This window comes from Electrona antarctica (genome assembly GCF_951216825.1).
Source record: "Electrona antarctica genome assembly, chromosome: 19".
In the NCBI taxonomy this organism is placed as follows: Eukaryota; Metazoa; Chordata; class Actinopteri; order Myctophiformes; family Myctophidae; genus Electrona; species Electrona antarctica.
In genome coordinates, this window is record NC_136800.1 from 16,452,783 (window position 1) to 16,479,355 (window position 26,573).

Sequence of the window (26,573 nt, forward strand, 5' to 3'; positions counted from 1 at the left end):
GTTGAAACCGAGTAATACACTCTCTGGATGTTATCTTGAATGGGAATACAAACGGAAGATTTCTGTAATCAGTAGCAGCTGTGCAGCCTGTGCTGGACGGATGCGGGGATATGGGGAATTAAACGGGTGAGCTTCATTTTTATTGGCTTTTATCGCTGTGGGCCTCGACACGTCATCACGCAGCACGTTTTCGTTTTCAGGAAGTAATAAAAAAAAAAAATATGGACTTTTGATATAAAAACACACAAAAATGAGAATTTTCTCTTTTTTGGCATCCATTGTTAGGTATGCCCATATGATGACCACGGATATGGTCTAAAAGTGTGAAAAACGTATTTTTCATTTCACTACACCTTTAATGATCACTGCAGAAGACATGTCATTAAAGGGACACTTCACCCCTTTTGCAACCAGATCTTAGGAGAGACAAGAAACACTTTCCTGGGGTTTTTATGTGGGTAATATGTGTTTTTAGATATTTCAGTATTTCAAAGTGTCCATGGACTCTGCAGGGCTCACTTCCTTCCTGGACTACAATTCCCATAATGCTTTGGTCCACTGCTCCTTCTTGTGGATATAGGGGGAGGGCTGTCTTACTGAGACAACATGTAGCAGTGGCGTATCTACAATAAGGCGAGGACAGGCGTCCGCCTGTCCAAATCCATTTTCTGCCTGGCCAAAATCCAGACCTGAGACCTGAGAACTATTAGTGGACAGCGGATTGGCCGTTGCGCGTATAGAGAGCGACCCTCAATCACCCATTCGAATGCAACTCCTGAATAATGTGCCTGGTGCTGGCCTGGGAGACTGGTGCAATGCACAGGTCCTGGACCTGGTGAGAGCAGGAATGGACCTGGTGAGACAGGAGGGGCCCGGACAGGAGTCAACCCACAGAGCCTAGTCCGTCTACGTGCCAGTTCCTCTCACTCCCAGTTCCGGCAGAGTAGTTCCGGAGCATCGGATTGTGTGGCCCTGTCTTTCCCTAATGGGACTGATCACCTCCGGCTGGGTTACCTGAGTGAGGGGTATGATGTTGAGAGACCTGGCTGAAACCCCAATGACCTTAGGATACATCACTGAGGATACGTCCCAGGTGCATCCATGTGATGTATTTTTGTGTCGCTCTGTGATGCATTTTGATCTTGTAGATCGGCTATATTTGCTACTTTTGTGTGACATATAATGACAAAGTAGGGCACTAATTATGAAAAAGTTAAAATATGAAGATAAGAGGTTTCTGCCCGACAATACTGTATATGCAATGTGGCCCTCTGGAATGAGTGCCCTCTCCATCATCAAAGTTGCCCACCCCTGCTCTACAGTGTACAATAGCTGACCTGGCACCAGCACCAGACAAAGGCAGATGGCTATAGAGCAGTACCATGCTTTTCACTAAAGGTGTTGGGCTTGTGGAACAAGAAGGGAGGATAGTGTTTATGTGATGTACAGGTGCTGAATGATGGCAATAAGGCCTCTGTTGCCTCGCAGCTGTTTTTATTACTATACCCTAGAAGCCACCCAGATGGTCACAGCAGCCGTAAAAGTAAACACAGATTAAATCCTTTATATCTGTCTGGCTATTTCCCAGTCTCTTGCTCTGTGGCCCTAATTCACTCCTTTATTTGTACTCGCATAATGCCAATCCGGCCACAAAAACTCTCTCTCTCTCTGTCTCTCTGTCTGTCGCTCTCTGTCTCTATCTGTCTCTCTCGCTATCTGTCTCTCTCTTCTGGAAATGGAATCTAACTAGATTACGTTGCTTATGCAGACTTGTTGCCGATATGGGCAGGTGTTAGGTATGGGCAGATGGATAAAGGGGGCACGGTGGAACAGTCATTAATGCTGTCGCCTCACAACCCACGACCCTCAAGGTCCTGGGTTCAATTCCCGCTGGGGACGCAGTGGGTGCTGGGGACGTGTTCCCTCCTCTGCGTCATTAGTGCCCATACCCGAGGCGGGGTTGGTGAAAGGGCCTTTCTGTGTGGAGTTTGCATGTTCTCCCCGTGTCCCCTAGGGTAGGTAGGTACCCTCACAAAAAACATGCAGTAATCCTGATTACTGGAGGGGAAAGGAACTGGTCGGAATAACGCGTTCCTTCGATGCACTACGTCCGGCCGGGGAACCCCCCCCCCCCCCCCCCTGTCAGGTGAAAAGAAGCAGCTTGGACTCCTCATGCATAGAAGGAAGCATGAGGTCAGTCCGCTGCCCCCCCAGGTTGGCAGAGGAAGTGTAGCGCCCAGGATTACATTAGATAATTGACACTGGGTGAAAAAATGGGTTGCAAAATTGTGGGATAAAAATGTAAGAAAAAAAAAAGGTATGGGCAGAAGGTCAAACCCCCCTAATTAGTGGGCTGTTTGCAAATAATCCAATAATAGATGAATCAGTATGTGGTTGAAAACCCAAATAATTGATAGAAGAGATTTCTCAATGGATTCTGTTACTATTGGGTATGCTAAATAACATACTAAGCATACTCAATAGTAACAGAATCCATTGAACATGTATTCTATCAATTATTTTGGGTTTCAACCTGATTTATCTAATATGGATTCATTGCAAACAGACCACTAGGGGGCGAGCACAACTCGTTTTGCGATGTTTTTTTAAAACATTATGCCCATACCTAACACCATGCCAAAAATCAAAAACTTGTCACCAAGTGCACGATTTTCACGAATTCCCTCCCAGCCCAGCAGAAAAAGTTTGTAGCAATGACAAAGCTTCTAGGAAAATCTTTGAATGCAGACTGCGGCCCCTAGAGGTGTCACTTTTACTGAATACTAAAAAATAAAATAAAATAAATGTCATTAAAATGTTGATATATTATTACTTGTAGCTAGGCCTACTGTAATGTAACTGCTTCAGTTTTGGGGGAGGTACTGTAAACGTGATTGTGTACTCACAGACTTTGTGCAGTCATTCTATATATACTTTTTATTTATTTATTTATTTTTTACAATTTCTGTACCAGGTCCAGCACACAAAGATTGGCAGTAGAAAAGTGCTCAGTGGCAGCAAATGCAAGCTGTAATGCACTGCTCTGCAATACTGGATTAAGTGAGGGGGACGTTGAAAATAACGCCTCCCAATACTTTCTGTGAGTTTTACAGCTGAAGTGAACAGAGAGCCAGCTGACCTAGATTTGTGTCACAGCACTGGCCTAAATCCCTCAAACTCACAAAAAAAGTGCCAGCTCAGGGCTCTTCCCCAAAGTCAAATGACTCACGTGTTGAAGGATTTATGTTTTTGTCACACTAAAAAAAGGAAACCCCAAGGCTGTGTTATAAGCAGGCTGGATCCATTGTCCATGCCATTGAGTGATCGGGTCACCAATTCATCAATCAATTGTTTAAATGGACATCAATGGAAAAAGCTTTGGCTTTTTTGTGACTTGATCAATGGTGGCACTTTTAAGGTGCATTGCTTGCTTTTAAATTGATGCCAATAAAATACTCTGCTGTATTTATCTACCCAAAATGTTTTTCAGAGGTCTGCCAGGGCAAATAGTATATCTGGTCACCATTAGCATCAGCTTCATGCTTTGACTTCCTCTAAATCTTTTTGATCCCTGTTTCTGTTCTGCTGTATTAAAGTATTAAATCCAGCGCTAGAAATAAAACTTATTTCCAAATGTGAAACTACCATAGGTCTTTGCACACAGACTCGATGTGATTCTTTTATAGGTCAATCAGTTTTTAATGCATAAAAAACAGCAATGCAGGAATCGAACTGGGTTTGACTGAAATAATGATGCCGCATCACAGCCGCTCGCTGCATGGAATGCCATTATGAGTAGGAGTGCAAATATGTCATAGAGAAACGTGTATTTATTTTTTTCTGTGAAATAAAACCAACTCTGTATGCAAGGAGCTTAAATCAGAGCACTTATGTTGTGAAATTGTCTCCTTTGGGTTGAATAACCGGATAGTTCATTTGTGGTGTGTGGATACCGTAGCTATACTTCACAGAATGAAGGAGCTGTGGTGTGCCTGCCTTCTCTTTTCCATCTGAAAGAGGGATTACTGTAATGCTCTTGCTCAGCAAAGATGCAGCCAGGAGGGACAGTAAGCCCCATATGGTCAGAAAACTTGTTGTCAGCCCCACTGTACGCATCTGATTCCCACATGATCTTGGCAGGTTCACATGTCAGGCAAGGTACCATAATCCTAAACTGAACTGCATGTAGGAAGCCCATTTACTTGGAACTTACTAGATAAGATAAACCTTCCCATGGCTCTGGCTTTCTGCACGCTGGGTAATAATGACTATTGCTTAACATTTTCAGTCACAGCATGCTTTGTGCAATTGGCAGTCTGGTAATAGTCAGTCAATAGCCCTTGACTATACTAATCGTTTACCTTTTTAAAAGAGAGAACTGCAATTCAATGTAAAAGCTTTACAATTTGTTGTAGACAAGTTTTGGTTTATCTTTTATACCTTTCCATACATGCGTACATGCGCACGCACGCACACACGCACGCACGGATGGATGGATAGATAGGCTACTGTAGGCTACATAGATAAAGGCTCTGACAAGCATCATTGACAAGTGTCCCTGACAGTTTCTCATAGCTTCATTTTGATTGGCACAGCAGCATATTTGAACAGGAAACACAATTGGACAATCGCTTTTTGGGGTGGGATTTAGCGAAGGGCTAATTGGCTGTGTTTGTTGGTGGGACGTCGCATGGGGAGGGCGATCTCTCTCACTGCACTAGCGACTGTTACAGGTTGGAGAAACTGGGGAGAATGATGTCAGATGAAAATAAGGTGTGTGTGTGTGTGTGTGTGTGTGTGTGTGTGTGTGTGTGTGTGTGTGTGTGTGTGTGTGTGTGTGTGTGTGTGTGTGTGTGTGTGTGTGTGTGTGTGTGTGTGTGTGTGTGTGCCAAGAGATTGATGTTTTGTTGTATGCTAGTTTTGTTGTGCTGCAACTCTACTTTGTTACTTGACCTTCTGTTGGCATACAGTAATGGGTCCATGGAGACATCCTGCTCTTTCACAGCTGCATGGCTCCTCTAATCTCCTGTGACTAGCAGTGGTGGAAAGTAGTCAAGTATGTACTAAAGTACTGTACTCTTTGACAATTTTGAGTTACTTTAACTTTTTTTATTTCAAAACTTTAGTTTGGCTACTAGTTAGGTAGATTTTGATTATTATTACAAAACATACATTAACCACACCCTACCGGTATATTATATATATGTTTCGGCCATTTGAAAATAGCCAATCTACAAGCTCACAATGCGTCACAATCTTGTAGATCTGCTATTTTCAAAAGATTGTTATACATTTGAAAACATGTGGAATGGGACCTTCTGCATAATGAGTACTTTCTACTTTTGGTACTTTAAATACATTTTTATGTCTATACTTTAGTACTTTTACTCAAGTACATTTTGAATTCCGTATTTTTTACTTGTAACAGAGTATTTCTACTTATTGCAGTATTGATACTTTTACTTAAATACAAATGTGAGTACTTCTTCCACCACAGCCAGCAGTAGCATGCCCCCCTCAGCCAATACCGAAAACTGTTGTGGTTGTCCCATATATGCAGGGGGACAACCAAAGCTCTGTTAAGTGTTAATCCAATCCAGCCACAATACAACCTACAAACAGTGTTAATTTTTAGTTTAATATTTTAGTCTCAGTCATGCCAGTGTTCATTTTGACAGCAAATTCTGTTTTACTCTTAGTCTTTTGAATAACACCATTAGCTTTTGTCCTATTTAGTCATCTGAAATTGTTTAGTCTTAGTCTAGTCTTAGTCGACTAAATATCAAAATCTTAGTCTTTTAGTAGTAGTACAGGTCAACAAAATTGACCCCAACTCTTTATCTGCCTAAAACGACTTTGGACGAGTTTTAATCAAAATAAATGCGGGTCACTGGATCCTCATTATTTTAGAAGCAGCAATTTCAAATAATTATTTATTTATTTATTTGACAGGGACAATGCTCATTAATCAACATTCCAGTTTTCACTTCCATGTAAATGTGCCAGAGTTAGCCATAAGCTAATTTACATCTGTAGTCTAATGTTCAGTGCGATGACACTGCCCTGTATATTCCCCACCATTATCCGACCTCAGGCATCGAATCTTCCCATAGGGGGCAGTGTCTGCTATGAATTTCTCTGTTGCTTTAACACTAGCATGTCTGAATTAAAATCACTACTACTATGACGGCTAACGGTCAGGCTGACCGGTGTTTTTCGTGCAATTCCATTGGCCACTCTCTCCCTGCATCTCTTCACACCTCTCCCCCGTGGCGGGGGGTTGACGACTTGCCATTGTCTTCTAAATGTCACATTCCAACTAATTCAAGGCAGCGTTTCAACTCGACAGGACAACTCAAAGTTATTTTTCAACATGTATTTATTTAGCTATGCTCAATAGATAGGTGGAAACAATACGCCAGTCAGTCAACACACCATATTTCACCATATTTTTGATGCGCTGATATATGAAATGAATATGCGCGACAGCTGTGCGTGCGTGCGTGCAAATCAGAAAAGTTTAGGCTACAGACAAAGGAGTTGGGAGTTTGGGAGCGGCCGGCTAGCCACATATTAGCCTATATATATTTTAAAAATACCCAGCATAATTGTTGGGAAGGCTAAGCCTGGCCTAGCCGCCGCCTATGATCGATGTCATTTATATATATTTGATTTATTGTGCCAGCAGAGAGATCCGTAGCAGCAGCACGGTTTATATATACACCATAGGATAGATCAAGTCATGTGACGCATCACCGCCACAAATAGTGCTACAGCGTTATCTAAAATGCACTTCCGCATACCTCACCGTCAGTTACTTGGATATTTTCTCCCTCTCCACGAGAGAGGGAGGGAGAGAGAAAAAAGAGAGCCGTGATGCGTGGAAATCAGTTCCACTGGTCGCGTGCAGAAAAGTTATTTTCTTTTTCATTTCAGTTTACCAAACTATAATTATAGTGACGATGTGAGCGCTATATATTCAATATAGCGCTAGCTATAGCTAGTTTCTGTACCATACCACGTTCCTATGTCGCGCATTTCATATCAGCGCATCTTACCGTTTCGAGAAATAAAGTCAGACATCGTTATTTCTGCAAACCGCATATAAGAAATATAACATCTAAAACAACATTTAGTTTATGTAAGTTTGTAATGTAAGTTTGCCTACATGTGGACTTCCACATGTAGGTTGGAATGCAAATGACACATTAGCTTGAACAATGCCCGTCTCCAGCCGGGAGGAAGGTGTGAACAGCACGGCTTGTGGGGGAGAAAGGGTGAGGGCTCTAAGAGCGGTCCCACGGACCGCAAAAGAGCAGACATTTTAGTAGAATTATGTCTAAAATCATATTTCCAAAACGTTTCAGATGAAAAAAAAAACAGAGATGGTTTGAATCGAACATTTAGAAAAAGTCATGCAAGGGGAACTTTCTCAGGACTTCATGGGCAAAGAAAATCCACTTCAAAATGTCAAAATCGGTCAGCCTGACCGCTCCGACGCGCTAGTGTTAACAGCGTCACTTTTTTACTTTAGAAAATACGGAAATATCATCCCACTATAATCATCAGTGAATCCAATAGCATATCTGTAGCCGTCATTATCTGCAGGCTCTATAGAGCGTCGCAGTCCCGCCCCCTACCATGGACCAGGAAATGAATCCCAATGCATTTTTCCCATAGACATTTCTTAAAGTATTTATTTAAAGACGGTTACGCCGCGGACAAAGCCAACTCGAGTCGTGACAACTCATGACAACAAACACAATTTTTTGGGCCGAACAAATAATTAGAAAGAAGAAAAAAACGGCAGGTTACAACACTTTTTTTGTTGTTTTTCTACTCGAGTTGGCTTTGTCCGCGGTGTAGACGTCTTTAAATAAATACTTTCTGAAATGTCTATGAGGAAAATGAACGGAGTATCATTTCCTGGTCCAGGGTAGGGGGCGGGACTGCAACGCTCTATTGGGCCAGCTAGATCTGTATGCACCAACTCAAGAGGGGCTTTTGCCCTGGCATCTGCCTGCCTGTTTCTGTGTTGAGTAAAATGAGTAATTTGTACATTTACTACACTGCTTGCAGGTTCTGGCGTGAGCCGTGAATTCAAAGCCCTTCTGAGTGAAGAGCTTCTCAAATGGTGAAGTTCATCTATCGTTACAATGGTTCTAATTACAGGACAACTGGGCTCATTATAAATGATTACGTTCACACTGTGGAATATGCTACACGTAATTCTACTGCATATACTCACATATCATTGTTATATTATATATATAATATAATATTATTTTTTTAAATAACATTTTTATTGATTTTTTATGTTTTCACGCCGCGGACAAAGCCAACTCAAGTCGTGACAACTCATGACAACACAAACAATATTTTGGACCAAACAAATAATTACAAAGAAGAAAAACAACAAAAAAAGCGTTGTAACCTGCCGTTTGTTTGTTGTCATGATTTGTCACGACTCGAGTTGGCTTTGTCCGCGGCGTAGACGTCTTTAAATAAATACTTTCTGAAATGTCTATGAGGAAAATGAACGGAGAATCATTTCCTGGTCCAGGGTAGGGGGCGGGACTGCGACGCTCCAGCTAGATCTGTATGCACCAACTCAAGAGGGGCTTTTGCCCTGGCATCTGCCTGCCTGTTTCTGTGTTGAGTAAACTTGCCCTGTGTGCATACCTCACAGTTTAACTGTGACTTATCCCGTTTCCCTTTGATTGTCATCCCTTCAACAACATTCTCTAGTTTAGCAACATCATCAAAATTACAATGACCAAGTATCTTATGCCATGTCTGCATATCATAGCATCCTTTACACTCATCAATTTTGTCATCATCTACTGTGCTAAGATAATACAATTTGCCGTATACATCAATTTTAAACTTGGTACCATTCTCATGTCTGATCCAGTCATCACCTTCTTTGAAGTGGACCTCTGCTCCGCTGGCTGTCGCTTCTTTGACTGAGAATATGTTCTGTGGGAAAGATGGAATGTACAGTGCTTTCTTCAGGCGTGTTTTCACTCGTTTTCCTTCGCTGTCGATCAAATAGACCTCTGCCTCTCCTCTCATCTTCGCCATCCCGGTGGCTTTCGTTCCATCGGCCAGCTCGATCACATGGTGCATAGGTTTAAAGTTTTTATCACAAGACTTGAACTTGGTAAAGTCGTTAATCATGTGCGCTGTGGCACCGCAGTCAACCATAAGTCCCTTCTTATTTGTTTCTATTGCACAATCGTTCATCTTGAAAAAGAACGATGTGTCCTCCTGCTGCTCCTCTCCACTCGTCCCGCGGTGTCGGTCTCCGCCAGGCCGTGTGCTCCATTCCTCTGCGTCTCCGCGCGCTGTCTTCACTCCGTCGTGTCCTCGTCCTCGTCCTCTCCCACGTCCTCGACGTGGCGTGTCCCACCTGCGCTCCTCCCGTCTCTGCTGGGGCTCGTTTTGACACGTCCGAGCGAGATGTCCTTTCTTCCTGCACCTGTAACATTCGACCTCGGATAGGTCCCGTTTCTTCTCTCTCCCATGTCCACGTGCTGCTGCCCTCATAACGTTGTCCTCGTCTTCACTCACCGTCTTGAACTTTTCGGTGTCCTCAAAGCTCTGCAGCTTCGTCTTGAACTCACCGAAAGTTAGTTGTTCATTTGTTTGGGTGACGTGCACGACAAACGCTTTGTATGACTCGGGCAAGCCTTTAAGCACATTAGCAATCTGCAACCCGTCACTAATATTTTCTTCGGCCCTTCTCAGCGATGTGAACATCGTCTCCGCTCGAATTATGTATTCAGTGACAGTCTCGTTGCTTGCTTTGTGGAGAGCAGAAAGTTTGTATAATTTGGATAATTTGTACATTTACTACACTGCTTGCATTTACAAGGTTCTGCCATGAATTCAAAGCCCTTCTGAGTGAAGAGCTTCTCAAATGGTGAAGTTCATCTATCGTTACAATGGTTCTAATTACAGGACAACTGGGCTCATTATAAATGATTACGTTCACACTGTGGAATATGCTACACGTAATTCTACTGCATATACTCACATATCATTGACGTCAGGCAGAAATCTTATTATCTAAACTTTTTATGTTTTAAAAAAAAATGTATGAGTGCGTCGACACAGACCGATCGATCCACAGACCCACAACTGATGTTTAATGATCCTGCAAGGGCAATAATGTTTATGTTTATTAAAGAAACCCCATTAGAGACACATGAAAGAGCCTCTAGTCATCCTGGGGTCCTGAATTCAGTTGTTATACTGTAGCAGCACCACACTAGTACACAAGACAGATACGGGTAGTAGTAAGACACAGTTGAAATGTTGTGTTGATTTACTGGTCCCGTGATTGTTCCTTTTTCACACATTTCAGTTAAATTAAATGGATTTTTTTTTTTTTTTTTAATAAAATTTGTATTGATTTTTTATGTTTTCACATACATGTATACAGATAAAGTGAGACAAACTAGAAAGGTATAAATTAAAAGCACAAAACAATAAAACAGACAAGAAAAACAAAAAGCACAAAAACAAAACAAAACAAACAAACAAAAAAGAAAATGGCGAGCAGCACATACACAATACAGTCAGTTATTCATTAGGGGAAAGAATATATATACACAATACACAACACACATGGGCACATCAGAAGGCAAATTGCAAGAGTACAGCTGGGGCTCTCCAATCCAATGAGTCACTTCCTTTATAAATCAGAGTAGATCCCTGGGCAAGTAATCTATCAGCGGCTGCCATACTGTATATTCATAAAGTTATTTTCTCTCTCTTTTAATTTGGCACTATATAAGCCTTTCCATTGGAAGTACTCTGTAGATTTCTCTATACCACTGAGTCACTGATGGAGGTTTTTCGTGAATCCAATTAAACAAAATGCATTTTCTAGCTACACAGAGAAGCTTATTCAGCTTATTCAATTCTTTACAGATTATAGACTTCATAATTGAACTCAATTCTTTTGTCACACAAGACCAGAACCTGGCTATCTTGGGACATTCCCAAGATAGCCAGGTATACGTACCAACCGCTTTTTTGCATTTAATGCACAATGGGGACCTACTGGGATCGATTTTATTCAAAATTTCAGGTGTTCTGTGTTGTCTATGAAGTATACTGCATCTCTTTGAACCTGCTCACAAGCTCACGCATTGTGAGCCTGTAGATCAATCATTTCAAAAGATTTCTATACACGTATGAAAACTTTAAATGGGATATTCTGCATAATGAGTCCTTTTACTTTTGGTACTTTAAGTACATTTTGATGCCAATACTTTTGTACTTTTACTCAAATACATTTTGAATTCCGGACTTTTACTTGTAACAGAGTATTTATATATTGCAGTATTGATACTTTTACTTAAGTAAAGAAATTGAGTAGCCTACTTATCAGAGTTATGGGGGTCCTTTAAATTAAAAAATAAAAATTAAAAAATGTTTGAGAACCACTGCTCTATACCCCACACAGCATGCAGTAAGTCATTGCTTTTCAGAGCCAGAATCGTCAGCAGACCCCCAACATATAAAGCTGATACTGCCCCATTTCATCCTGTAGCACTTGTTGAATACAGCTAGAGCATCATACATGCATTGCAAAGTGTTAAGCCATGGGCACCTTGATAGCAGTTGTTGAGTTCAGGCACGTGTGTTCACACTTCACAGTAAGCTGATGTTTTTAAATTGTGAATGGAGTCTCCAGGTGAAAGTATGAAGAGGTTGCGACGTATCAACCATGCGATCGCAGATTCCATGCGATTCCACAGTAAGCTGAACATCTTCTAAGTGAAAGCGTGTAGGACTAGTTGGGTGCGCCATAATTACATTGGAGCAGATGAGTGTGCAGGTTTATTTATCCTTATATAGGGAGAGTCGGCGTACACTGAGACTATAGACTCACTCCCAAAGCACTGCAAGTCAAAATATGATAATAAAGAAAAGCATGCATGCACACAAAATCAAGATCAAAAGGAATGAACACAAAGCCAGTTTGTAAATAAATAAGCAGTCTGTCAGTCTTTTGATCCCCTATAGTATAGGGGATATATACAGTTTATTACTATACAGTTTATTAACTTCAAAGGTAATCTAAAACCACCTGGGGGAGAGACAGAGAGAGAGACACACATAGAGATGGTGTCGCCGTGTCGGGAGAGAAAGGATGGTGGAGAGAGAGAAGGATAAGAGATAAGAGAGCGAGAGAGCGAGAGAGAGAATCTTAGAATCATGTGATGCATATCTGGAAAATGAGAGAACCATTCACATGCATAGTACAAGGTAATAGGTCTTAATGTTTGTTTTGTCTGTCACTGAGCAAATCGGCATATGATGTTATGTTATGATATTGTGATGATGTAAGATGATAAGGGTTGGTAAAGCGCCCCTCACTTCACACGGGTGTGATTTTTTCTTTTATATACTGGTTTTCATGGAGCATTCCAGCTCGGTGTGTTGCGAATGCGATCCCTCGAACGTCCCTCCTGAACACCCATGTTCCCTTTCTGACACCTGATACAAAGGAGGTCTTATAGAGACTGCTACAGTGTGTTCATGGTTGCCATTTCTCTCTGACATTCAAACAGTCACGGACAGCCTTGTCTGAGACAGCTGTGCTGCTGTCTTATGTAAAGGGCTTCTCCGGTTTAGTAATGTTTATACTTAAGGAGCTGCCTGTCATCTCCTATATCAGTGGTTTTCAACCAGCGGTCCGGGGACCCCCAGTGGTCCTTGAGGTCAAGGTCAAGGTCAAGTTTATTCATATGTCCCAAACTGGGCACTTCGTTTTACAGCAGATAATAAAGCTCTCAAAGACATTACAAACAGTACAACATACATGACAACAGACATACGTATACATTATCACAAGATGCAGATGTTACATTAAATATAAAGTGCAACCAGGGCTAAAGTGCACCGAGTGTAACTACATCTACCTCCTCCTGCTTCCCTTGTTAATGGCTCGGATGGAGGTAGGTATGAATGAAAATTTGTACCTGTTGGTTTTTGTAACAGGGGTCTTTAGCCATTGGCCGGATGGCAGGAATTCATATTCCCGGTATAGGGGGTGAGAGCTGTCTGCTCTAATACATGATGCTTTTTTTAGCACCTGCTCATCATATAAATAACTCAGGCAGCTGAATTTTGCCCCCACAATTTTGCTGGCCCCCTTAACAACCCCGTTAAGGGCATTTTTCTGTCTGACAAAATTGGTATGGTATCTGAGGTTACCATACCAGCAAATGGCAGCAAAGGTGAGGACAGACTCAATGAAGGATCTATAAAATAAAATTGAGGGGGTTCCAGCTATAAATGGTGGAGAGTTGGTAACCAAATGGACCCTTATTATATAGTGTTTACTCTTATAGTGTTAACTCTTCAGAGTGTAAAATGAAACCAAATGGACCCTTATGGGATTGTTAAACATCTGCATCAGTTTAATTTACAACAAGTCTACAATTAGAGAAAGTAGAAGAATTGCTATTTTGATCAATGTACCACGTCAATACAGCATGGAATTGTGGACAAAACCGTATCCAACGACAACAAACTGACGGCTTGGAGTGGACCTTTTGTGTGTGGATTATTTTGTGTGCGTCATACAAGTGTCTACTACTCTCATGCTTAGCTCCTCGGCTCACAGCTTTTGAACAGCCGCAATACGTACTATCAAAATTATTTTGTTATTGTTATTCCTAACATGTATTAATCTCTTTGTCTCTTGTGTGTATTTCTCCCTGACTGCGGGTGTCTCTCTCTGTGTGTGTGTGTGTGTGTGTGTGTGTGTGTGTGTGTGTGTGTGTGTGTGTGTGTGTGTGTGTGTGTGTGTGTGTGTGTGTGTGTGTGTGTGTGTGTGTGTGTGTGTGTGTGTGTGTGTGTGTGTGTGTCTCCCCATCTGTTTCCATGCATCAGTCTGATGTCAGGACTGGCTGCCCTGGATGCCAAGTGTTCCAGCCGCCTGGGAATCATGACCGTCTCATACTACTTGTGGACCACCTTCGTGGCGGTGGTGGTGGGCATCGTCATGGTGTCCATCATCCACCCCGGAGGCGCCGCGCAGAAGGAGGACAACGGGGACAGCGGCAAGCCAATCGTGAGCTCCGCTGACGCCTTGCTGGATCTCATTCGGTAAGCCAGTGGTCCCCAACCATGGGGTCTGGGTGGGCCCTAGCCTGGCTAATAAGCCAGACTAATATCACACTGGCTGATTCGCGTCTGGCTTATTAGCCAGGCTTGGTGGGCCCCTCCTTGCATGACAGATCACAGGCGGGTGCCTTGTCTGTTTGGAGATAGTCCAACGTTCCAACTATTCGTTTAATCGAAAAAGTAATGGACTGCAGCTAACAGTCCATACATGCATGAGTGCATGCCGTACGTGCTGTGTCATGACAGTCAGAGGGACATTTCTTGAAGGTAAGCCCCAGAGCCATGTGCCAGTGGGTTACCATGCGTCGCGCCGCTAAGCTAATTAGTGGTGCTGAGGGGTGAGGTTGGTGAGAAGGGTGAAGTCAGTGTGACAGTTGGTCTACGCCTACGAGCTAATGTCAACAGCACAGGTTGACATTAGTGTGCCAGGCATCTCTACAGTCAGACTATTACTGACCAATTGAACCTCAGTATCTTTATTCTTGGGCTAACATTTGCCAAAAGGCAGAGAGATTTGGTGTAGTGAGATGGAAAGTAACTAGTTGCAACAATGGTCCCTTTATTTTTTATTTGTTTTTTGCTAATTGTATTTTGTCTAATCGTGACATGGATGTTCCATTGTGGGCTACAGCAGGGTTTCCCAAACCGTGTTTCCCAAACAAAGACCCATTTTTGGGTCACACAAACAGTGATCATGGGTCACTAGTAAAGACATTGTTATATTTATAGGTAGGTCAAGGGAGTATAAATAACTAAATAACTATATTCTGTTACTCTATATTGATATAGTGTTTGTTCTCTCCAGCTGTTCAGTAAACAGAAATTGCATTTTCAGGTCAGGATTTATCCATTCAGGAGAGAGAACTACAGATTAAAGTGAAAAGTGGAAGTGGTGACGAACGACAAAATTGGAATGGGTATTCTCTCCTGATTGGCTTACCATCTGATTGGCAACCCATCTGAAAATGTATATTCTGTTTATTAAAGAGCTGGAGAGACAAGGGAGACCCATGTTACTGAACATACACTGGGCAAGACAGCTTTTTCTGTCAATGGCCCAACTTCATGGAATGAACTCCAAAACTCTTTAAAACTGAGCTCCCTGCCATCCTTCGGTCAGTTCAAAGGAATGCTCCAGAATATTTGTCACCGTGATTGCTCCTGCTTCAATTGATTTATTTTACTGATGGTTGTTCATGTATAAAGTTCCTTTGTAATTTACCCTGATTTATAATGTTGTGTTTGATGTATTGTTTTGTGACTGTATTTTTGTGTATTGTAACCTCGGCTACGTTGAAAATGAGGGCTTGTCCTCAACTGTATTTCCGAGTATAAATAAAGGTGAGAAAGAAAGAAAGAACACTCTATAGCAATGAGTACCTTTTAACTTTCAAACTTAACCTCCTTTAAATATTTTTTTTGTTTCATATTTTAAGAAATAAATAGCAATCAAAAGATTTAAAAAAATATTTCCCCCCGGAAATTAGCCAATCTACTAATTACGTTGAGTCGTCGACACGTTGTAAGCTTGTAGCTATTTTCACTACTTTTGAAATATGGCATGATGTATTCATGATGTATTCATGATGTATTCATGATGTAGGCCTATTCATGATGTATTCATGATGTATTCATGATGTATTTCTGTCTGGGTTCCAGGGAGACACCAAATTTCTCTTTTGTGTCTTGAGGTAAATTGTTTGGAAACCCATGGGATACAGTAAAAAAAAAAAAGGAAGAAAAACAGTGCATCTGTGCGATTTATGCTGCATTCACAACTGATGTGGCCAGAGAAACACAGAGCCTTCCTGTTGCATGGATGAACATACATCATCTGTGCACTCAAGCTCTGAGTGTGTTTTGAGTGTATACGATGTGCGTGTGTGTGTATGTGGGAGTGTGTTTTGCAGAGCACAGCTGTGCATTGGATTTATCTCTTAAAGCTTCTTTAGACTCTCATTTATCATGGCAGCATATGTGTGTGTGTGTGTGTGTGTGTGTGTGTGTGTGTGTGTGTGTGGGGGGGGGGGGGGGGGGGGGGCACGTGCGCACTTACAACCGTGCCTGCCCACACTCGTGTGCATATGTGAGTGGGTGTTTTAAGTATAATGAGAACAGTATGTATGGAATGGTATTGTGTGTTATGTACTTACATTCAATTAGGGGCATTGGGGTCAGTGTCCATCCATTAGCCTGCTTTGTCTTAGATGGCATGATGGCTGAATGCTTAAGTGGTGAAATCCATGTAGAATACAACATATTGGCTTTTACACTTTTCCCCAGACAATTGCATTAGCCCTAGAACGGCCTACGGTAAATATTGTCACACTATCACTATCACACTATCACTGACTTGAGTATATTTGACCCAATATAATAAATTCCATAAAAAATCTTTCTCATCAAAATATATTAAAGTACAATAATGCATGGCAAAATGAGGTACCCTTTAATATTTCAACATGAAATTAAAATTACAAAAATAAAATAAAAAAATGGATATCATTATAAAAAACCCTATAAAAAACATATTCCTAAAGAAATTGAGCTGGGAACTTGCTCCTGGGGGTAACAGGACAACTCACCCCTTTTACGCTTTCCTCCCGGAATTTTCCCCAGTGGCTGCCCCCCCCCCCCCCCCCCCCCCATTCATTTCAATGGAAGTTGCTCAGTGGACTTTTGAAGCATCCGGATAAACGCTCTACTTCCGCATTTACCCACCAAATTTTGAAGTGCAAAGTTAAGCAAGTGCTCAATGTTTAAAGTCCAGCTGCGTGGTGTTTCCTCATGCTATATGCACGGGCCCGCCTGCATTTCCCTCTTCCATCAGTATGCTCGGCGGCTTCAACGTTGGCCAGCCGTTCTGAGGGCTTGGAACTAACATAGTATTCTTTAACCCATTCAGGCCTGACGTCGAAATTTAAAAAAAAATGTTTTCTAAATCATGACAATTTTCGGAAAGATTTGAGGCACATTTTAACGATTTTTCAAAAATAGCAGACCTACAAGTTCATAGCGCGCCACTCGGTGGCGCGCTATGAGCTTGTAGATCTGCTATTTTTCAATAGCTAAATTATAACATAATGTTTAAAACACCAAAAGGGGTTCCCGCCCAAAATGGGTAAATGGTTAATGTGGTTAAACGCTAACGTGACATGGATGCGTTCCAGGTCTCAATGGATTAACCCATTTAGGCCTGACCTGAAAGTTTAAAAAAAAATCTTCTAAATCCTCCAGTTTTCTGAAATAAATATTTTCACGATTTTTCAAAAATAGCAGACCTACAAGCTCGTAGCGCGCCACTCGGTGGCGCGCTATGAGCTTGTAGATCTGCTATTTTTCAATAGCTAAATTATAACAATGTTTAAAACACCAAAAGGGGTTCCCGCCCAAAATATCCCATATGAGGCCGATTCTACCGAATGAATGAATTCTAAATCCCAACAGATTTCTGAAAAACTTGTATTAATCTTTATTAATAATATTTTATTATTCAAAGATTTGCACACATTTTCAAGAATTTTCAAAAATACCAGATCTAGTACGGTACTATAGCACCTCAGCTAGCAATACAAAAATATATATATTTGAAATATTGAAATGTACAGTATTTAAAGCCTACACTCTGTAATTTCTTTCTTTCCCAACCAGTCAAACATTTTAGCTGTTTACATTTTTTCAGATATGACAACACTAAAGATTTTCATCATTTTCTTTCCTAGCAACATGTTCCCGGCCAACTTGGTTCAAGCTACTTTTCAACAGGTAAGCAAATCTTGTGGCTTTCTAAGTGAATACAATGTCAGCAAGTCAATGTCAAGGGAAATATGAACGGCAAAAACAGCCTGATGTCCTCAGTCGACCTACATTAGCTATGATTAATCAATCCTACAATTGTTTTGATTTGTGTATATATATGCATATTGAGAGATGTAATTACTAGTCACATTATTGACTACTAACAGAGACTATATTTTTTTTTTCTTTTTCTTCTTTGTAATCTATGTATCTTTGCACATAATGTTACCTACATATTCGCTTCACGGCCTTCACAGAGCGCTTCCACGGTCATCTGTTGCAATCCTTACTTCAGAATATCTTGCTTCTTTCTTTTTCAACGGTACACCTCCAGGAGGTCTTTGGTGTTCCTTTTCTTTTTCCCCTGCTGCTGGGGCCTCATGAAAGGACATCAGTGACTTGCTATCAGTCATTGTTGAGGTCTTGCCTCAGTATGTGTCCAATCATATTCCATCTACGCAGCTTCACCACCTCACTAGCGGCTTCATTTCAGCAGAGTATTCTTCATATAGTCATTTATTCTGGAGCACAGACATCGACTGCCTTGTTGTCTGTTCATTTTCCATGTTTCACATCCGTACTTCCGTAGCCCATAGCAATATTGCACATAATCTCAGTCAGGAAACCAGATGCATCTGCCAGTGCAAAAAATAAATTGTAATGGGCCATGGCAGGCTCACATAATGTACATCTCTTTTCTCATCCCATCAAGTATTATTAGGAGAACTGGCTGCCTTTAATATGGAACCCAGGGAAGTAGGGGTCAGGATGGCTTTTCTTTTACACCTACTGGGCGAGTCGGTGACCTCTGTCCACTCAGCTACTGTCACCCATAATAATAATATTATTAACAATAATTTAGCATGGATAGGGAAAGAACCTATAACCCAGGAGTAAGTGAATACATGCGCACGCACGCACGCAAGCACGCACGCACGCACGCACGCACGCACGTGAATACATGCGCACGCACGCACGCACGCACGCACGCACACAGAATACATACAGTAATACACACAGAGTGCATACAGTACTAGTATACACAGACATGGACAGTACTGGTATCATTGCTGTGCTTGGCATTGCAGTATCGTACCCAGAGCATCCCGGTTCCCACGGACAGTACTGATATCATTGCTGTGCTTGGCATTGCAGTATCGTACCCAGAGCATCCCGGTTCCCATGCCCATGCCCACGGTGTCTCAGCTGCTGGACGAGACCACCACGCGGCGGATGTTCGTCTACGGCATCCAGGACGACAACGGCACCGACATCCAGAACTTCTCCCTGGATCTGACTCCACCGCCCGACGTCATCATGCGCACGTCTCCTGGCACCAGCGAGGGCATGAACGTGCTGGGGATTGTCATCTTCTCTGCCACCATGGGTAAGAGGCCTGCTCCACATAATGGGCACATAATGTCTCACACAGGGTTACATCCCTGTGTGAGACACAGAATGTTGATTGCTTGGTGGTTCCAACACTTCATGCTCCCTGGGAGAATCTATCTAGATGATCCATATTGATTTTGTTGAGCCCATCACATCTCCTCTCCTCTAGCATACTGTTTCTCATTTTCAGTAGGGTATATTTGTATTGAGCTGTTTGTTTTGGACGATGTCATACTGTGGTAGTGTGAGGCCAGAACGATGTGGTGTGAGTGTGAGGTCAGGATGTGAACTCACACTGATCTGCAGGCAGGCAGGCAGGCAGGCACGCACGCACGCACGCACGCACGCACGCACGCACGCACGCAAAAAAAAAGGTTTTCTCTTATACATTTGAGGACATGACCAGACATGTGATAGATACAGATCAGCAGGAGAGCCCTTACATCTATCACAAGATCAGCTCAGGGACCACCACGGGGACCAAATAAATAGACCCGTAATGGTTTGTATATCTGTAACTCTGAGAGTGTAATTAAATGGAACCAAATGTGGTTCCAATTTGGTTTCAATGTGTTCACTCAGAGTTAAACAAACCCTGAGGATTCTACAGTGTAGTGTCCCAGAGATGGAAATTAGAATCAAATGGGGGCCTAATGCATATCAAGCTGGGGCTTGAGAACCTCTCATCTGGTCCCACCAGTAGGACAACCTTTCCATTTGCATTTTGCACACAAGATACATGTCAAAATCTAACAGGCAGATTAGATCAGAAGCGTGCTGAGCATATTGAAGCTCTGCTCCCTGGAGGATAAACCCTAAGCGTTTGAATGCCACTATTGCTATTCCCCTAGCGCCATCCTTAGGCCAAATATCATCATAGCACGCAATATATCTAATTTTGTAATTCAGTAGTTCTCAAACCACTTCATGGACATTTCATGAACCCCCAGTTTGTTTTGCTTTAGGCCATGGGCGATGGACCCATACGGTCAGTGATATGTTTTGGTTTAAAAAAATATGAAGGTTAAATCACTATATTTGTATAGTGATCATTGATATAGAGTGTTTGTTCAATAACAGGGGTCTCCCTGTCTCTCCAGCTCTTTAATAAAGAGAATACATTTAGGTAGGTATAGGTGACAAAATGTAGGTGTTCCAGTTCCAATTTTTATACTGAGTTCTGAGTTCTCTATCCTGATTGGATAAAATTGGTATCCTGATCTAAAAATGCATTTTCTGTTTAATAAAAAGTCTGTCTGTCTGTCTGTCTGTCTGTCTGTCTGTCTGTCTGTCTGTCTGTCTGTCTGTCTGTCTGTCTGTCTGTCTGTCTGTCTGTCTGTCTGTCTGTCTGTCTGTCTGTGTGTGTGTGTGTGTGTGTGTGTGTGTGTGTGATCATGGTTCAGCTGAGGATTGGTAAGTGATGATGGCTCAGTTGAGTTGTGAGCGCGCAGAACAAGATATACCAGGCAGTTGCACACAGCAAGTTATGACGTTTATTGCGACCGTATGTTGTGGTGTGTGGATACATAGAGCATATGAGAAATGGGAATGAACAGCCAGAGTGGGGAAACAACAGATACATCTTGTATCTTGGTGCACAGGTGCGTCAGTCTATCTGATAATGCGGTTGTCAGGTGTATCAGTAAGTCATCTTATGCAGATGAGAGTGAATCAACAAATGTATTTACTGCTCAATCAGATACATGTCCGTCCTTAAAGGACCACTTCACCACTTTTCAACATCTCTTCATATAATTGGTCCTCACTAATGTTCATGATAAAACACCACCATTTTTTCCTACTCAGTCTGTGTCTCATAGGAGGGCTTTGGGCAGTTCGGACACCCGTCCACCAGTGACATCATCATTAGGCAGATTTTTTTTAAAACAAGATTTGTTTTAAAATATATTTCGTTTTTTATTATCATGAGAACGATGGCTTCAACTTTTGCATTGCAACTTTTCAGGAAAAGAAAGCCTGCCGTTTCTATTAGCTTGGATTCACCATCGATGATGTCACTGGTGGACGGGTTTCTGAACTGCCCAAAGCCTTCCTATGAGACACAGACTGAATAGGAAAAAATGGTGGTGTTTTATCATGAACATTAGTGAGGACCAATTATATGAAGAGATGTTGAAAAGTGGTGAAGTGGTCCTTTAATCATACGGTATAATCATAACCTTTGTAGCTCTCCACCCGAGAGCAACGATTTGTGTTCGACCGCAATCAAAATGTTTTTCTTTTGTTTTTTTTACATCCAATCACACCACCATTTGCTGTGTTGTGTCTTTTCAGGTATAATGCTGGGCAGGATGGGGCCTAATGGAACCGCGTTGGTCAATTTCTGTCAGAGTGTGAATGAGGCTGTTCTTAAGATAGTCGCCATTGTCATCTGGTAAGGCCAGGAAGGTGAACAGCCTTCTTGACTCACACTGTGACTTAACACTACATTTTCTCCACACAGTGTGAACATTATTTTGATTAGGGCGAAGGTAGCCTTTCAAATGAAAATGTGTCCTTTCCTCAAGGTCAAGGTCAAGGTAAACTTTTTTATCCACAAGGGAAATTTGTCTTGGGCTTTCACCCCAGCTACAGCCACACATAAAACATCACTTACTGTGTAATACCACATGCATCACATGCACTTACTGTGTAATAACACTGAATTCAAGCCTCCTCAACAGTGTGGAGAAGAAAATTAACATAGTTAGAAGATCAAAATAGCATGTACATATACATCTTGGCTATGCATTAATTCTACCCCTCTGCCTTTCTTTTTTGCTGGCTTATTCACACAACGCATAATTATGGTTCTGCTCCACTGAACCGATCAGGTTGCTGTAGGCATTTCTGCACGTTAGACAGATGCCAGGTTAATTTGTTGACCTGACATACTAATAAGTTTGTATAGTTTCAATTATAATATTTATACTGCATGATTGGTTCTTGGTTTACCTAATGATCCTAGAATACTGTCTTACTGTTAGTGGCTCTGGATTAAGAGCATTATGCTAAATGCCTAAATTGTATATTTTTGCGTTGGGCAGAAACCTTGTATGTCCATCATCTGTTTATGTTTTTTCATAAATGAATGGCCTGTTTTATACTTTATTGTTACAGTGTTGCGACAGTTGCGACAATCTTTGAAAATGTTTGCATGTGATTACCAAAATATGGACATCAGTTTGAAAATGTTTAAGTATGTCTGTAGGTGTTTATAAAGTTGAGTCGAAAAGTCACAATAGAGCAGGGAAGGACTCCCACACAGGAATAATAAAGAGATGCTATTTGCATATAAAAGCCTCCACCCACTCTCGCCAGATGCCCTGACTGACGGTCCCTGCATGCACTGAAACGTTGCCATACTGCTTTCAGCCCTGCATCTTTTAATGAAGGCTCTTATATGCAAACCTATAAGACCTATAGTGTGATCTCTTTATTCATGTGTGCATGTCATTCCCGGCTTTTTTTAAATAAATACTTAACATTAATATTGAATGAAAATATTACCCAGAGCTTATAACTACATAATAACCAGAGCCTTAGATATAGACAGAGTTACGGAAACTGCGTTCACTTCATGGGGCCAGTCCAATGGCGGCTCTCCTACATAGACTTCTATTGAGCGTGGGGACAACCAACTGGGACAAGTCCTGGACCGGAAGTAGGCAGCAATGCATTGGACTCAGGCAACAGCCCAGCTTTAATGATCTTAAATTCCTTTATTTTAGATTGTTTGTAGTAATAGTACAACATAAACATTAAAGAGACTTTAGTTGTTACTGTACAATACTTTAAAACAGTTGTCATCAGTGGCGTTTCCAGGAATTACATTTTGGGCAGGCAAGAATTACATTTTAGGCAGGCACGATGTGTTAATTGTCATCCCCCCGTGCACAATCAGTAGCAAAGGTTTTCAAAGAGATATACCTGCCAGACAGTAGGATACAAAGGCTGAAAGGCATGCATTTGCATTTGCGATTGAGGGTAGCGCTCTATAAATGGTAAATGGTGCATTTATATAGCGCCTTTATCCAAGGCGCTTTACATAGATTGTGCATTACATTCACCCATTCACACACACATTCATACACCGATTGCGGCGGAAGCCATGCAAGGTACCAACCAGCACACCGGGAGCAATTTGGGGTTCAGTGTCTTGCCCAAGGACACTTCGACGTAGTGTAGACAGGAGGAGCCGGGATTCGAACCGCCAACCCATGGATCATTGGACGACCTGCTCTACCTCCTGAGCCACAGTCGCTCTATACGCGCAACGGCCAATCCGCTGTCCACTAATAGTTCTCAGGTCTTATTTTTGAGTGGTGTAAACCACTCCTACAACTGGCTTTTGTGTGCAGAAAAAAATGAGCATGGTTGCTATGTTCAAAATAATTTCTGACGTAATTAAATCACACCCGGGTGAACTGGATGACCGTAGCAACCATGGTCATTTTTTCTGCACAAAAAAAGCCAGTTGTGAAATCACATCCGGGTGTGATTTCATTACGTCAGATCAGAGCTGATCAGGCTATATAATACCTTACACCACTCAGTTCACACGGGTGTGATTTTTTTTTACCTAGTGTATGGATTTTGGCCAGGCAGAAAATGGATTTGGACAGGCTGTCCTCGCCTTATTGTAAATACGCCACACGTCATGTTGCACACATGCTTAAAATAGCTCTTGTTTGCACCACCCTCGTTGAAAACAATGTATTTCCAACTCCAGCTTGCCTCAGTTCAAGGCTGCATGAACAGCACTCGAGCGCTCGGTTTCTGCCCCCTCTATATCGTAACTCTTCTATTAGATGGCTCTGATAATAACTACATTGGATCCATTAATTTAGAATAGAATTTCCATTTCCTGAAAAGCAATGGTTTATGTTATGGATATACAAGGTTTCAAGGGGTGCAAGTGCAACAGTTAATCAAACTACTAATTAATATCATTGATTTTAAAAACAAATATGTATTATTGATTTGAACAAAAATAATCATTAACGTATTTTTACCTTTTTTGCAAGCTCACAACACTAATGTTGTGAGCTTGTAGGTCAGCTATTTTTGCTATTTTGCATGACACTGTTGTAGGACAAAGCATAACAAGGGATTAATCAGACAATTTAGTCAATTATAAAAAGTCCAATAGAATGTTTTCACTCCTATTTGTTGATACAGTATATGCTTCTCGATCATCCAATTATTTGAAGAAAAGAAAATAATGGATAGTTGCAGCCCTAGTTTCAATACACTGGCTCCTATAGCTGCAACTGTACAACATCAACAATACACTGGCTCCTATAGCTGCAACTGTACAACATCAACAATACACTGGCTCCTATAGCTGCAACTGTACAACATCAACAATACACTGGCTCCTATAGCTGCTACTGTATAACATCAACAATACACTGGCTCCTATAGCTGCTACTGTACAACATCAACAATACACTCGCTCCTATAGCTGCAACTGTACAACATCAACAATACACTGGCTCCTATAGCTGCAACTGTACAACATCAACAATACACTGGCTGCTATAGCTGCAACTGTACAACATCAACAATACACTGGCTCCTATAGCTGCAACTGTACAACATCAACAATACACTGGCTCCTATAGCTGCTACTGTATAACATCAACAATACACTGGCTCCTATAGCTGCTACTGTACAACATCAACAATACACTGGCTCCTATAGCTGCAACTGTACAACATCAACAATACACTGGCTCCTATAGCTGCAACTGTACAACATCAACAATACACTGGCTCCTATAGCTGCAACTGTACAACATCAACAATACACTGGCTCCTATAGCTGCAACTGTACAACATCAACAATACACTGGCTCCTATAGCTGCAACTGTACAACATCAACAACACACTGGCTCCTATAGCTGCAACTGTACAACATCAACAATACACTGGCTCCTATAGCTGCAACTGTACAACATCAACAACACACTGGCTCCTATAGCTGCAACTGTACAACATCAACAACACACTGGCTCCTATAGCTGCAACTGTACAACATCAACAATACACTGGCTCCTATAGCTGCAACTGTACAACATCAACAATACACTGGCTCCTATAGCTGCAACTGTACAACATCAACAATACACTGGCTCCTATAGCTGCTACTGTACAACATCAACAACACGCTGGCTCCTATAGCTGCAACTGTACAACATCAACAACACACTGGCTCCTATAGCTGCAACTGTACAACATCAACAATACACTTTACAACATCAACAATACACTGGCTCCTATAGCTGCAACTGTACAACATCAACAATACACTGGCTCCTATAGCTGCAACTGTACAACATCAACAATACACTGGCTCCTATAGCTGCTACTGTACAACATCAACAACACACTGGCTCCTATAGCTGCAACTGTACAACATCAACAATACACTGGCTCCTATAGCTGCAACTGTACAACATCAACAATACACTGGCTCCTATAGCTGCAACTGTACAACATCAACAATACACTGGCTCCTATAGCTGCTACTGTACAACATCAACAACACACTGGCTCCTATAGCTGCAACTGTACAACATCAACAATACACTGGCTCCTATAGCTGCTACTGTACAACATCAACAACACACTGGCTCCTATAGCTGCAACTGTACAACATCAACAATACACTGGCTCTTATAGCTGCAACTGTACAACATCAACAATACACTGGCTCCTATAGCTGCAACTGTACAACATCAACAATACACTGGCTCCTATAGCTGCAACTGTACAACATCAACAATACACTGGCTCCTATAGCTGCAACTGTACAACATCAACAATACACTGGCTCCTATAGCTGCTACTGTACAACATCAACAACACACTGGCTCCTATAGCTGCAACTGTACAACATCAACAACACACTGGCTCATATAGCTGCAACTGTACAACATCAACAATACACTGTACAACATCAACAACACACTGGCTCCTATAGCTGCTACTGTACAACATCAACAATACACTGGCTCCTATAGCTGCTACTGTACAACATCAACAATACACTGGCTCCTATAGCTGCAACTGTACAACATCAACAATACACTGGCTCCTATAGCTGCAACTGTACAACATCAACAACACACTGGCTCCTATAGCTGCTACTGTACAACATCAACAACACACTGGCTCCTATAGCTGCAACTGTACAACATCAACAATACACTGGCTCCTATAGCTGCAA

The 26,573-nt window shown here is 41.7% G+C and overlaps 1 protein-coding gene across 2 annotated transcripts in view; it reads left to right on the forward strand.

The window, feature by feature from the left end:
* Positions 1-26,573, forward strand: part of slc1a7a (solute carrier family 1 member 7a) — a gene marked incomplete at its 5' end in the record, with an annotated part of 94,667 nt that overhangs the window by 50,912 nt on the left and 17,182 nt on the right. For both annotated transcript variants that reach the window (XM_079530447.1, XM_079530446.1), the window contains 4 exons: positions 13,915-14,130; positions 17,871-17,913; positions 19,102-19,333; positions 21,634-21,733. In XM_079530447.1, coding sequence (XP_079386573.1) covers positions 13,915-14,130; positions 17,871-17,913; positions 19,102-19,333; positions 21,634-21,733 — 591 coding nt within the window. The remainder of the gene's footprint in view (positions 1-13,914; positions 14,131-17,870; positions 17,914-19,101; positions 19,334-21,633; positions 21,734-26,573) is intronic.